The sequence below is a fragment of the Lissotriton helveticus genome, chromosome 12 (assembly GCF_964261635.1).
Source record: "Lissotriton helveticus chromosome 12, aLisHel1.1, whole genome shotgun sequence".
NCBI lineage: Eukaryota > Metazoa > Chordata > Amphibia > Caudata > Salamandridae > Lissotriton > Lissotriton helveticus.
Window position 1 is genome coordinate 283,000,874 of NC_136073.1, and position 12,188 is coordinate 283,013,061.

General features: G+C 47.9%; 1 protein-coding gene across 2 annotated transcripts in view; it reads left to right on the forward strand.

Annotated features, from left to right (window-relative positions):
• Window positions 1-12,188, forward strand: part of ABCC12 (ATP binding cassette subfamily C member 12) — a 1,077,363-nt gene that overhangs the window by 564,256 nt on the left and 500,919 nt on the right. For both annotated transcript variants that reach the window (XM_078670535.1, XM_078670536.1), the window contains one exon: window positions 971-1,118. In XM_078670535.1, the coding sequence (XP_078526661.1) occupies window positions 971-1,118 (148 nt within the window). The remainder of the gene's footprint in view (window positions 1-970; window positions 1,119-12,188) is intronic.

Below are 12,188 nucleotides of genomic sequence, written 5' to 3' on the forward strand. Positions count from 1 at the left end.
TGATTGCAGGGCCTGGCCACAGGTCAGGCCCTGTAGCCATTCCCTGCCTCATACGACCAGAGGCTGGGCGTGGAAATGGTTGGATTAACATATGGTAATTAAATATAACTTTACATTTAAAAAAACCCCTAGAAATTCACTGAAAAAACCCAAAGTTTACTGGGATGTTATGGTTGGGAAAAAGCATTTAAAACACCATTTAAATTCATTAAAAACCTGAAGTTAAGGGATGTTTTAGTTAGGCTCATATTTTGTGCACACAACCCCATAGAAATTCTGCAGTTAATGTTATAGTTATCTCAAGTAAATATAACTAGTGCCCTCTCCATGCACTTCTAATTACCCCACATAGTAGACCAGTCATGACATCTTTTATGACACCATTAATAATATCACTGCAACATGCAGTGAACTTATTAATGAGAAAACTGGGCATGGGCTGGGGTGCGAGTGATAGTTACCTTAGTGTGCACATTTTCTTTAGATAACTATAGCTGCTACATTTCTAAGGTTTAGCATGTGTAACATGTGAACCTAACTATAACCTAACTAGGGAAACAATAGAAATTGTGGACATTTCTAAAGGTCTTTATATAGAATGTCATAGTAAAAGCTGGACTGGTAGTACTGCTTACTATTTTGCCACCTATTGGTACTTTTCCAAAAGCTCTCCTTCACTACGATATTTATTATAAAAAGAATGCTCTATCATGTTCAATATACATTGTAAACTGTGCTTTAAAATAGAGTGTTTGATAGCATTTTTCCAAAGGTTTATTGGGGTGGGTGATTCCCCTATGCCCTCCTGGAAAGGATCGAGTTAGATCCTTCACTAACCAACTGGGTACAAATAAGGGCTGTTTGCATTCCCATTCCATCAAGTCGGCATCACGGATCACTTCAGTTTCAATTACATGTGATAGGAACATAAAACCGCAAGGAACTAACTACTGATTTCTTTTTGTTTCAGATGCTCATGGCCAAGCTTACTCTAATTTTCCGAAGAAAAGCTATTGATGTGACTGATCGGCGTGTCAGAACCATGAATGAAGTCTTAACCTGCATCAAATTAATTAAAATGTACGCTTGGGAAAAATCATTTGCAAAAACGGTCCAAGGTACGCAAATTATATAGATTAGAAGGGTTTTAAAAGATCAACAAATCTTTAAGATTCGTGTCACTCTACATGTTTTTGACTGCTGAGTTTGGCAATCACGGCTGGGCATACACTGCCAACTTAGGACGAACAAATCGATACCAAAGGGGATGATGGACGGAGCGTTGGAGCAAATCAAACACTCACCCCCAGTCAACTGATCTTGGTTTAATCCATCATCATTCTTTAGCTCACTCCGCCACCCCAGTTCTGACATGGCCATATGCAAATCAGTCTGACCCTGTGCCTCATGGGAACAGTCCAGCCTGAACTGCCAAGCTATGTCTTCCCTGTACCGGAAACAAGCATCCTGGCCCAGATTGACAGCTGCTTGACTATTGCAGACCAGTCCTGCCCACCCCTTTCTCTTCAGTAGCTGACCTAATCAAGGTTAATTGCTCCCTTTGTGGGGAAAGGCCTTTGTTCCTGCTGATGTAGGCAAAAGTAATTAACCCAGCCCAGCCGGATGACAACATGTCTGGGCTCTGAGCCTGAGGAGAGCCAGAGAAACATGACATTTCTGGATGAGCCATAAGCTGTACAGTTATAACTTTGGATTTTATAGGGTTTCTCTTTTCAGACAGGTCACACTGTACATTGGTATGACTCTGGTGCCTGTAGACTCAAGGGGATAGGAGCTGTGCTCTATGACAGTCTTCCCCATAGTGTATAATGGAGGGAAACTACAGACCAAACAGTAAAACAAAATGCCTTTCCCTACATCAATATTATAAGGCCTATCCCAGGTCAATACCGAGCCTTGCACAGTCCCTCCCATGCCAGGCTACCTGTACACAGTACTTGGGATGTGCACAACAGGAATTTACCACTTGCAGCCCTCCCATGTGTACACAAGTGTAACCAGCCAAGTGTCTCTTGGTCCAATGCCTGCACTCTCCCCAGCAGCTCCGCCTTACAGCCGGACCGCTCCAGCACAGAGCCCATTTCACAGCAGGGTTTGAGCCGGCAGCCCTTCCCTGCACCGCAGGTTCACCTTTGCCTGCAGTCTGTTCCATTCCAGTGGTATGTCCCCTTGTTTTGTTCTGAATTGCTTCCTCACTGTATGCTCATTGTTTTCCTCTGTTTACTGTATTTACTGTGTTTTCTTTTCACCCGCGTTCTTGGTCATACCTTTTCCGCTGCTGCTGTCCCTGTGGCCCGCCCTGATTTGGCCCTGCTCCGGCCTCCCTACCTCTGGTCCCACCCACTCCCCTACTAAATGGCGACTGCTGCACGGTCAAGCCGCTGGCGCGCCTAAGGCAAGCCCATCTCCGCCCGTACGTAACCCGCCGGTGACCAGCGCCAGGAACCCTGGTTCTTCTAGACCCCACCGCTACAACTCAATCACCCTCCACGCACTCGACCCCGGAAGACACGCCGACTGGACAAGATCCTCGCTGAACACCACCCATGGGCAGTTCTCATGCAGACCCTGCCGTAGATCTTTCACCATCGACAAAGTTCCCACTACCGCCGAAGGCCCGCCTGATGCATGCACCACCAAAACCGTGACTTGCATCCTTCTCAGCGTACGCTCCCTGCTCCGACTTCCCGTAGAAATCTGGGACATGATCGTCACCCTCTCACCTGACGTCGCCTTCTTCACTGAAACCTGGACCAACGCCACCTCCGGCCCGACATCGCCACTGCCATCCCTGATGGCTACAAGATCCAGAGAAAGGACCGCCCACACCGCCCAGGAGGAGGACTCTCCATTGCACACAAGACCCCCCTCTGACTCTCCACCTCCAGCACGAGTAACCCCCACTGTTACACAGAACACCTCCACTTCCAGATCCAGACCAGCCCCAGGACCACGCTACACGGCACCCTCATCTACAGACCACCAGGACCTCCCACCCAGATTACAACTACCATCTCCGAGCTTGCCGCACACCATCACCTCCATGGATTACAATCTACAATCTACTTGGGGACCTGAACTTCCATGTCAATAACTGCAACGACCCAGACTCCATCACTCTCCTCTACAACCTCGCCAACCTAGGACAGAAGTAGCTTGTCAACACACCCACCTACAGAGCGGGTCCCACCCTCGACCCCATCTTCGCGGGGGGAACAAACATCCTCTTCAGCCACACCACCCAGCCCCACTGGATGGAAAACCAGTGCATCCACTTCACCTTCAACACGACCACCGCACCTAGTCCCGCCCTGCGCCCGCCATGATGGAACTGGAGCAAGGTCACAGAGGAACACCTCAACACCACCCTCTGTCAAAACACCCCCATTGAAACGACCGACTCAAACACCGCAGCCTGGAAATTCCACCGCGGGGTCTCCTGCTGCTAGGACAAGCTTGTACCTCTCCGCCTCCCCACCAAACAATGCCCTCTGAAGGCCGCCTGGTACACCACAGAAATTCAAGAAGCCAGACACTCCTGCAGATGCCTGGAGAAAACCTAGCGAAACACTGAACAACCACAAGAGTGCCCTGAAGGAATACCACCAGCGCATAAGAGACACCAAACGGACCTTCATAAGAGACAAAGTCCAGACCAACACGACCAACGCCAAGGAACTGTTCAACATCATACAGCAGTTCGCAAAACCCACCTGCGAAGCCACGGACGTCACACCTTCCCAGGAACTCTGCAACAAGCTATGTGCCTACTTCCATCGGAAGATCAAGGCCCCCTATGACGACCTCAGCGAACCAGCCCCGGACACCAGCCCACTACCCACCTCAGCAGACAAGCCCACCATCACGTCCTGGGATCCCACTGTCTTACTCATCACCGCAACCATGAAGGAAACACACTCAGGAACACCAACAGACCCCTGACCACCGCACATATTCCACAGGACCGCCACCGTCATCGCACCCGAACTAGGACGTACCATCAATGCTTCCCTCAGATCCGGCAGCTGCCAAGACGACTGGAAACAGGCGGAGGTGAAACCCCTCCTCGAGAAGCAAACGGCCAACCCAACGGACCTAACAAATTACCAGCCCATCTCTCTCCTCCACTTTGAGGCCAAAGTCACAGAGAAACTCGTAAACACCCAGCTGACTGCCTTCATCGAAGAGAACTCCATCCTAGACACCTCCCAGTCTGGATTCCGCAGCAACCACAGCACCGAGACCACCCTCCTCGCCGCCACTGACGACATCCGCATGCTCCTGGGCCAGGGACACACCGTGACCCTCATCCTTCTAGACCTCTCCGCAGCCTTCGACACCGTCTCACATTGCACGCTCGCAGTCAGACTTCACGACGCAGGTATACAAGGAGCCCCCCTTGACTGGATCCAATCCTTCCTCTCCCGCAGAACCCAGAGGATTCGACTCCCACCCTTCCTCTCCGAACCCACGGAAAACAACTGCAGAGTACCCCAGGAATCACCACTCAGTCCCACGCTCTTCAACATCTACTTGGCCCACTCGCCGCCATCGTCAGACAGCTTGCGCTCAGCATTGTATCCTATGCCGACGACATACAGCTCATCCTCTCACCCACAAATAATCCCAAAGACACCAGACTCTGCTTCCGGGAAGGAATGAAGAACGTGGCAGCCTGGATGAAAGACAGCTGCCTGAAGCTGAACTCCGAGAAGACAGTGGTCCTCATCCTCGGACCCTGCACTGCCGCCTGGGACAACGCCTGGTGGCCTTCCGCCCTCGGGAGCCCACCCACCCCTACAGACCACACTCGGAACCTCAGCTTTATCCTCAACTCCTCCCTCTCCATTAACCGCCAGATCAACGCCGTAGTTTCCACTAGTTTCAACTGCCTTTGCATCCTCTGTAAGACCTTCAAATGGATCCCCCCTGACTGCAGAAGGACCGTCACTCACGCACTCATAACCAGCAGAATGGACTGTGGCAACAGAACTCTTCTAATTAAACCAATATATTTGACTATTTTTTTCAAACGTTATCATATTTTTCACATGAAAACAATAGACAACATCAGGATGCCCAAAGTCATGACAAATTAAAAGCAGTAGAGTTGGAGCTGGTAGCTTTTGGATATGCAAGTCTGTACACAAATCTAAGCAATAAAGAAAAGGACGTTTGGGGAACAGCCAGGGGAGGAAAGAGGCAACACCCGCTCAGTCCACAGACACGCCATCGAACTCTGGAACCTCATCAACACCACTGCTCCTGACGTTGCCTTCCTCACGGAGACCTGGATGAACGCCTCCTCAGCGCCCGACATCGCCATCGCCATCCCAGAGGGCTACAAGATCATCCGGAGGGACCGCACCGCCAACCAGACAGGAGGAGGCATCGCCATCATCCACAGGGACACCATCCGCATCACGACCTTCACCGACGACATCCTGACTACCGCCGAACACCTACACTTCCAGATCCACACCGACCCGAAGACCACCCTCAGAGGCACCCTGATCTACCGACCCCCGGGACCACGCACCCAATTCAGCGAGGACATCGCCGACTTCGTCAGCCCGCATGCCCTCCCCTCCGCTGACTACATCCTCCTGGGGGACCTCAACTTCCACCTGGAGAACAACAACGACCGCAACACCACCACCCTACTCGACAACCTCACCAACCTCGGACTCAAGCAACTAGTGACCACCCCCACCCACCTCGCCGGACACACAATCGACGCCGTCTTCTCATCCAGCAAAGACATCGCCTTCAGCCACGCCACAGGACTCCACTGGACGGACCACAGCTGCGTCCACTTCACCTTCAGAAGAACGACGACCCACCACCACCAGCAACAGGTCGCCCGCAGAAGCTGGCGCAAGATCACAGCCGACCAGCTCGCCGCTTCCCTGAGCCAGCACCCTCCCGCCAGCTCAGCGAACCCCAGCCAGGCCGCCAACAACCTCACGAAGTGGATCAGCAACTGCGCGGACGAACTCGCCCCACTGAGGACCCCGCCCAGCAGACCCGGCAGCAAGAAGGCCCCGTGGTTCACCGTCGAACTCAAGAGCTCCAAGAAGAACTGCCGAGCCCTCGAGAAAGCCTGGAGAAGGGAGCCAACACCGGACAACATGACCACCCTCAAGCTTGCCACCCGGAAGCATCACCAACTGATCCGCGACACCAAGAAAACCGCATTCAAGGACCGGCTGGATAACAACGCACACAACAGCAAGGAACTCTTCAACATCGTGAAAGAGCTCTCCAACCCCAACGCCGGAAACAACGACATCACCCCATCGCAAGAACTCTGCAACTCCCTCGCCTCCTACTTCCACAACAAGATCGCGGACATACACAACAGCTTCAACACCCAACCGACGAACGCCACGTCCAACTCGACCGAACCACCGCCCCCCACCACCACCCTCCGCGCCTGGACTCCGATCTGCACCGAAGAAACCGTCCGCATGATGAACTCCATCCACTCCGGATCTCCGACCGACCCCTGCCCTCACCACGTCTTCGAAAAGGCCGACGCCGTCATCGCACCCCACCTGCGTGACATCATCAACACCTCCTTCACCACCGCCACCTTCCCTGAGAGCTGGAAGCATGCCGAACTCAGCGCTCTACTCAAGAAACCAACAGCGGACCCCACCGAGCTCAAGAATTACCGCCCCATCTCGCTGCTCCCGTTCCCAGCCAAAGTCATCGAGAAGACCGTCAACAAGCAGCTGGCCGCCTTCCTCGAGACAAACGGATCCCTCGACCCCTCACAGTCTGGCTTCCGAGCCAACCACAGCACCGAGACCGCCCTCATCGCTGCCACCGATGACATCCGAACCCTGATGGACAACGGAGAAACAGCGGCCCTCATCCTACTAGACCTCTCCGCGGCCTTCGACACCGTCTGCCACCGCACCCTAGTGCATCGCCTCAGCAACGTCGGAATCCAGGAGAAGGCGCTGGAATGGATCATCTCCTTCCTCGACGGAAGAACACAGAGAGTCCGTCTACCACCGTACAAGTCAGAGGCCACCGAAGTCATCTGCGGCGTCCCTCAAGGATCCTCGCTGAGCCCAACCCTCTTCAACGTCTACATGAGCCCCCTCGCGGCCATCGCACGCCAACACAACCTCAACATCATCTCCTACGCCGATGATACCCAGCTGATCCTCTCCCTGACCAACAACCCCGCCGCCGCCAGAGCCAACCTTCACGAAGGAATGAAAGAGGTAGCCGAGTGGATGTCGACCAGCCGCCTGAAGCTGAACTCGGACAAGACGGAAGTCCTCATCCTGGGATCCTCGCCCTCCGCCTGGGACGACTCCTGGTGGCCCCCCGCCCTGGGCACCGCACCCAAACCGACAGACCACGCACGCAACCTGGGCTTCATCCTGGACTCCTCCCTCTCCATGACCAAGCAAGTCAACACCGTCTCCTCGTCATGCTTCAACACCCTGCGCATGCTACGGAAGATCTTCCGGTGGATCCCCACCGAGACCAGGAAGACTGTCACCCAGGCACTCGTCACCAGCCGACTGGACTACGGCAACGCCCTCTACGCCGGAACCACCGCCAAGCTCCAGAAGAGACTCCAACGGATCCAGAACGCCTCAGCCAGACTCATCCTCGACATCCCACGACACAGCCACATCTCCGGACACCTAAGAGACCTGCACTGGCTCCCGGTCAGCAAGAGAATCACCTTCCGTCTCCTTACCCACGCACACAAAGCTCTTCACGATCAAGGCCCGAGCTACCTCAACAACCGCATCAACTTCTACGCTCCCAAACGACACCTCCGATCAGCCAGTCACGCCCTCGCCGCCGTCCCCCGCATCCGAAGAACGACAACAGGAGGAAGGTCCTTCTCCTACCTGGCCGCCAAGACCTGGAACTCCCTCCCGACCCACCTGCGCCTGACCCAAGACCACCTCGCCTTCAGGAAGAAGCTCAAGACCTGGCTGTTCGGGCAGTAGCAGCACCCCCCCCCTAGCGCCTTGAGACCCTCCGGGTAAGTAGAGCGCTCTATAAATGCCTATGATTGATTGATTGAGTATTCATGGCACAGTAGCAGTCAATTTCTGAGGCAGAAAACTAAAAAAAAACAAGGAAGGGGGGTGATTTACCAATTCATTCCGAGTTGGCAGTGTCCAACATAAACAAGTAGTCTCTCAGGGGTTGTCATATATCCTGCGACCACGCTTGGTATGTAGCAGAACAATAGCAGTAAAGTGGTGCATTGCCTTGGGGTCATCATCAACGCACCCCAGGAGTGCAAGGGGTGGGCAGGGGGCCAGTGTGACGCCAATCATCATAGATAGTAGAGTGAAAATGTTGGACAAGTAGTCAGCCACAGCACTAAAAGTCCAGGTCAGGTGAGCAAAGTCGGCATTGAGAAGCCCACATTTTAGGCATTGAGAAAAGTGAGCAGGGTCAAATCGCGCTATCTCGTTAAGTGACATATGCATGGTGCAAAAACTTCTAATGCAAAAGCTTGGGTTTGTGGTTTATGGAAATAAGCTTAGTTTGTGCACAGCAACAGTACCAGATTGTGTAAGGGAGAAGTTGTCCAAGGTCTCGTTCCATGCGTCGTGCATTTGCCTCGTTAGGTCAGGTTTCAATAGAGAACAGTTGCGCCCCTTCATGGTCAGTAATGATGAGGGTTAATATTTTTTACTTTGATTTCTATCTGTTTTTTTTGTTTCGGTGAGCAGTTATTTTTTTGAACACTTTTTTGGGGTTTGTGTAGTTTCTTGATATTTTGGATTGCTTTGAGGGATGTCTATTGGATTTAATTTAATTTTGCATTTTCTTGGGAGTTTTTGGAAAATGTTTTTCTAGTTTTAGGTGGATTATTATTGTTGACTACGTGAATACAGAGGAAGATCTGCAGATACGGAACAGGAACTCATATTTATTTTATTTCATATGGGTGAGAAATTTTATATTTTATTGAGTGTGTAAGTATAATGTGTTTTTTTAATGGAAATATGTGGTTTATGTTTTTTTTATTTTACGTGATGGATTGAGCAACCTTTTTGTTGGTGAGGTTTACCTTTTTTATGTGTTTAACATTGGCGTTTTAGTTAATGTTTAGAATGATGTAATAAAATAATGCATTATTTATATAAAAAATGATTTGTCTTGTTGGTTTAGATTTTGTGACTTCTGTAAGTTATATATTTAAGAATGGGATTTTTTGCTGTTACTTCTAAGTAATTTACTCCTTTTTTAATCAAAAGTTTGACTTTACATTGTAGCACGCTATACATTATTTTAGTTTGCTTGCTACATTTAGGTGCAATTTGGTTTACAGATTGCTACGTTTATAGCAGTTGGTAGCTTTGCTTATTTTGTAATGCTTCTATAAATTTGTTGAGTGTAGGTTGGGTTCTGCCTAATGTGGATTGGAAAGCATTGTGCCATCTTTCAACTGCGTGTGTGTCTTGGCTTCCCGTGCCAGGGTGCTGTCATAGACATTGCACCCTGGTATATGCAATTTGAGTTGGTATCTGTGTCTGGAGTGATGCAGTCTGCTAACCCAAGTGTTTCCAAAATAATCCATTAGGGGAGAATTAGTTTGTCTTCAATTTGTTGGTAGAAAGGGCTTTCTATTTGAAAATGGTAGTAGTTAGCTACCTCAATGACAGGGTCAAAGGCTGGTGCTATCATGTTTTTAAAGTTCAAAGGCAAATTGGCTTTTAGAAGCATATTCTACACTTAGTTCAGATTGTTGGAGGTGTCTCCACATGCTTTTATTGAAATGACAGTAACAGCCTTGTATGGCTGTGTGGGGGTAAATCCTTAAAATGGCCTGAGTCATGGCTTATTCAAAGTCTATGATTTTTTTGTGTGCGTAGTAGTGATTTCTGTTTAATGTGGTTTAAGAGGTTGTAGTAAGTGCTGCTTTATTTCGTAGTATGGCATACATAAAAGGGATACTTTTGATATTTACCATGTATGGTGTATTTCTGAGTGACATATGTTTTCTGCTGTAGAGAATATTAGGATTCATTTATCATTGTTTAGATTGTCATATTAAAGGAAAGGTTACTTAGTATGTGCATTTTTGAATGTTCAGGTATTTCTATTTTTAGAAATTTTCTAGGGGAAGGAGATTTTTTTTAGTTTGTGCAATTAAACTTTTAAATTGGGTATAGATGGTAGTTGGGCTGGGATGTGATGTGTATTGTATTTGTTATTTACCTATAAAACTATGCAGCTAGTTCAATTTTTCATAGTTACATGGATGTTGTTTTTAAATGTTTTAAACTTTTTGGCAGCTTTTCTGTTGGGTGTGATCTAATGTGGAGCAGGTGATTTCTATTTGAAGAAAAAAGTGCCAGTTTAATTTAAAATGTTTATTTGTTGGTAGTTTGTAGATTTTGAGGTCCTTAGGATTATTTTTACTCGCTATAGGAGTGAGTTTCTATTTTTTAATAAATTATGTATACTTAGTTTGTTCTATTTGGGTGCTGGTTTCTGATAGGTGTTTTCTTCTGGCAGCTTATCACCCTTCAAAGTCGTAGTGTTTTCGTTTGGGAAGTACATCTAAAAAGATAGAAATTAGAGAGTGGTTTGTTAATTATTTTACTTTTTTAAATGTATGTGCTAGTAAATTTTAGTTTAAATGTAAATTTAACTTGGCTAGGTAGATGTTGAGATGCATCTATTTCTCCTTTAAGGGGCTTCTTCAAGGGTCTAGTCATAATATCCGGCAGAGTTTCCTCGCCTTGCAGCAGTTGTCATTTTTGAAGTATGTAGTTGACAAAATGAGTGTGTCTTTTATACTGTTGATTCAAATGTTTTATAATTTAACTACTTTTATTTTATCAGTTATGTCCTTCTTTAGTAAAAGCTAATTTAGGTTTTATTTTTAATGTTTGATATAGCCTTATAGTTTTGAATATAACTATCTATCTATCTATCTATCTATCTATCTATCTATCTATCTATCTATCTATCTATCTATCTATCTATCTATCTATCTATCTATCTATCTATCTATCTATCTATCTATCTATCTATCTATCTATCTATCTATCTATCTATCTATCTATCTATCTATCTATCTATCTATCTATCTATCTATCTATCTATCTATCTATCTATCTATCTATCTATCCAAACCAACTGCTCGAAAGAAGACCTAGGGCCCATGAGAGGTGGAGCGCAAAAGCTGGAGCAGTCCACCGACAAAATGACTAAGACAAGGGTCAAATAGCACAGAAAGACGCTTACTCACAGTAACACATTTCATGTGTAATCAAGGCCACTGAGATGGTCGAAAACACATCTTGTTTGGAAGTTAGTTTACCATGCTACTGTGAGCGAACGTCCTTCTGTGGGGTGTTTGACCCTCGACTATATATATATATATATATATATATATATATATATATATATATATATATATATATATATATATATATATATATATATATATATATATATATATATATATATATATATATATATATATATATATATATATATATATGTATACATATATATCTATATATATATATCCTTAAAGTTATGGAGGAAGTGTTAACATACCTTTATAACCGTTGGAAGTACATAAAGTGGTACAAAAGTGGGGGCTGAAGACGGCTGGAATGCCAGAAACCGGTCCTCGGAAGCTTGTTTCACCATCACCACCCCCTTTTGTACCGCTTTGGCCGCCATAGGTGTGGCAGGGTATGCTCAGACGTGAGTCCCTTGCTCACTTTGCCACTGGATTCAAGCAAGCCGGGCTGAAGACGGCTGGAATGCCAGAAACCGGTCCTCGGAAGCTTGTTTCCGGTCCAGGGAAGGCATGGCTTGGCAGTTAGGGCTGGACTGTTCCCATGAGGCACAGGGTCAGACTGATTTGCATATAGCCATGTCTGAACTGGGGTGGCAGAGTGGGCTAAAGAACGTGATGGATCAAACCCAGATCTTTTGACTGGGTGTGAGTGTTTGATTGGTTCAGATGCTCCGTCCATCACCACCCCCTTTTGTACCACTTTGGCCGCCATAAGTGTGGCAGGGTATGCTCAGACGTGAGTCCCTTGCTCACTTTGCCACTGGATTCAAGCAAGCCCAGCTGAAGACGGCTGGAATGCCAGAAACCGGTCCTCGGAAGCTTGTTTCCGGTCCAGGGAAGGCATGGCTTG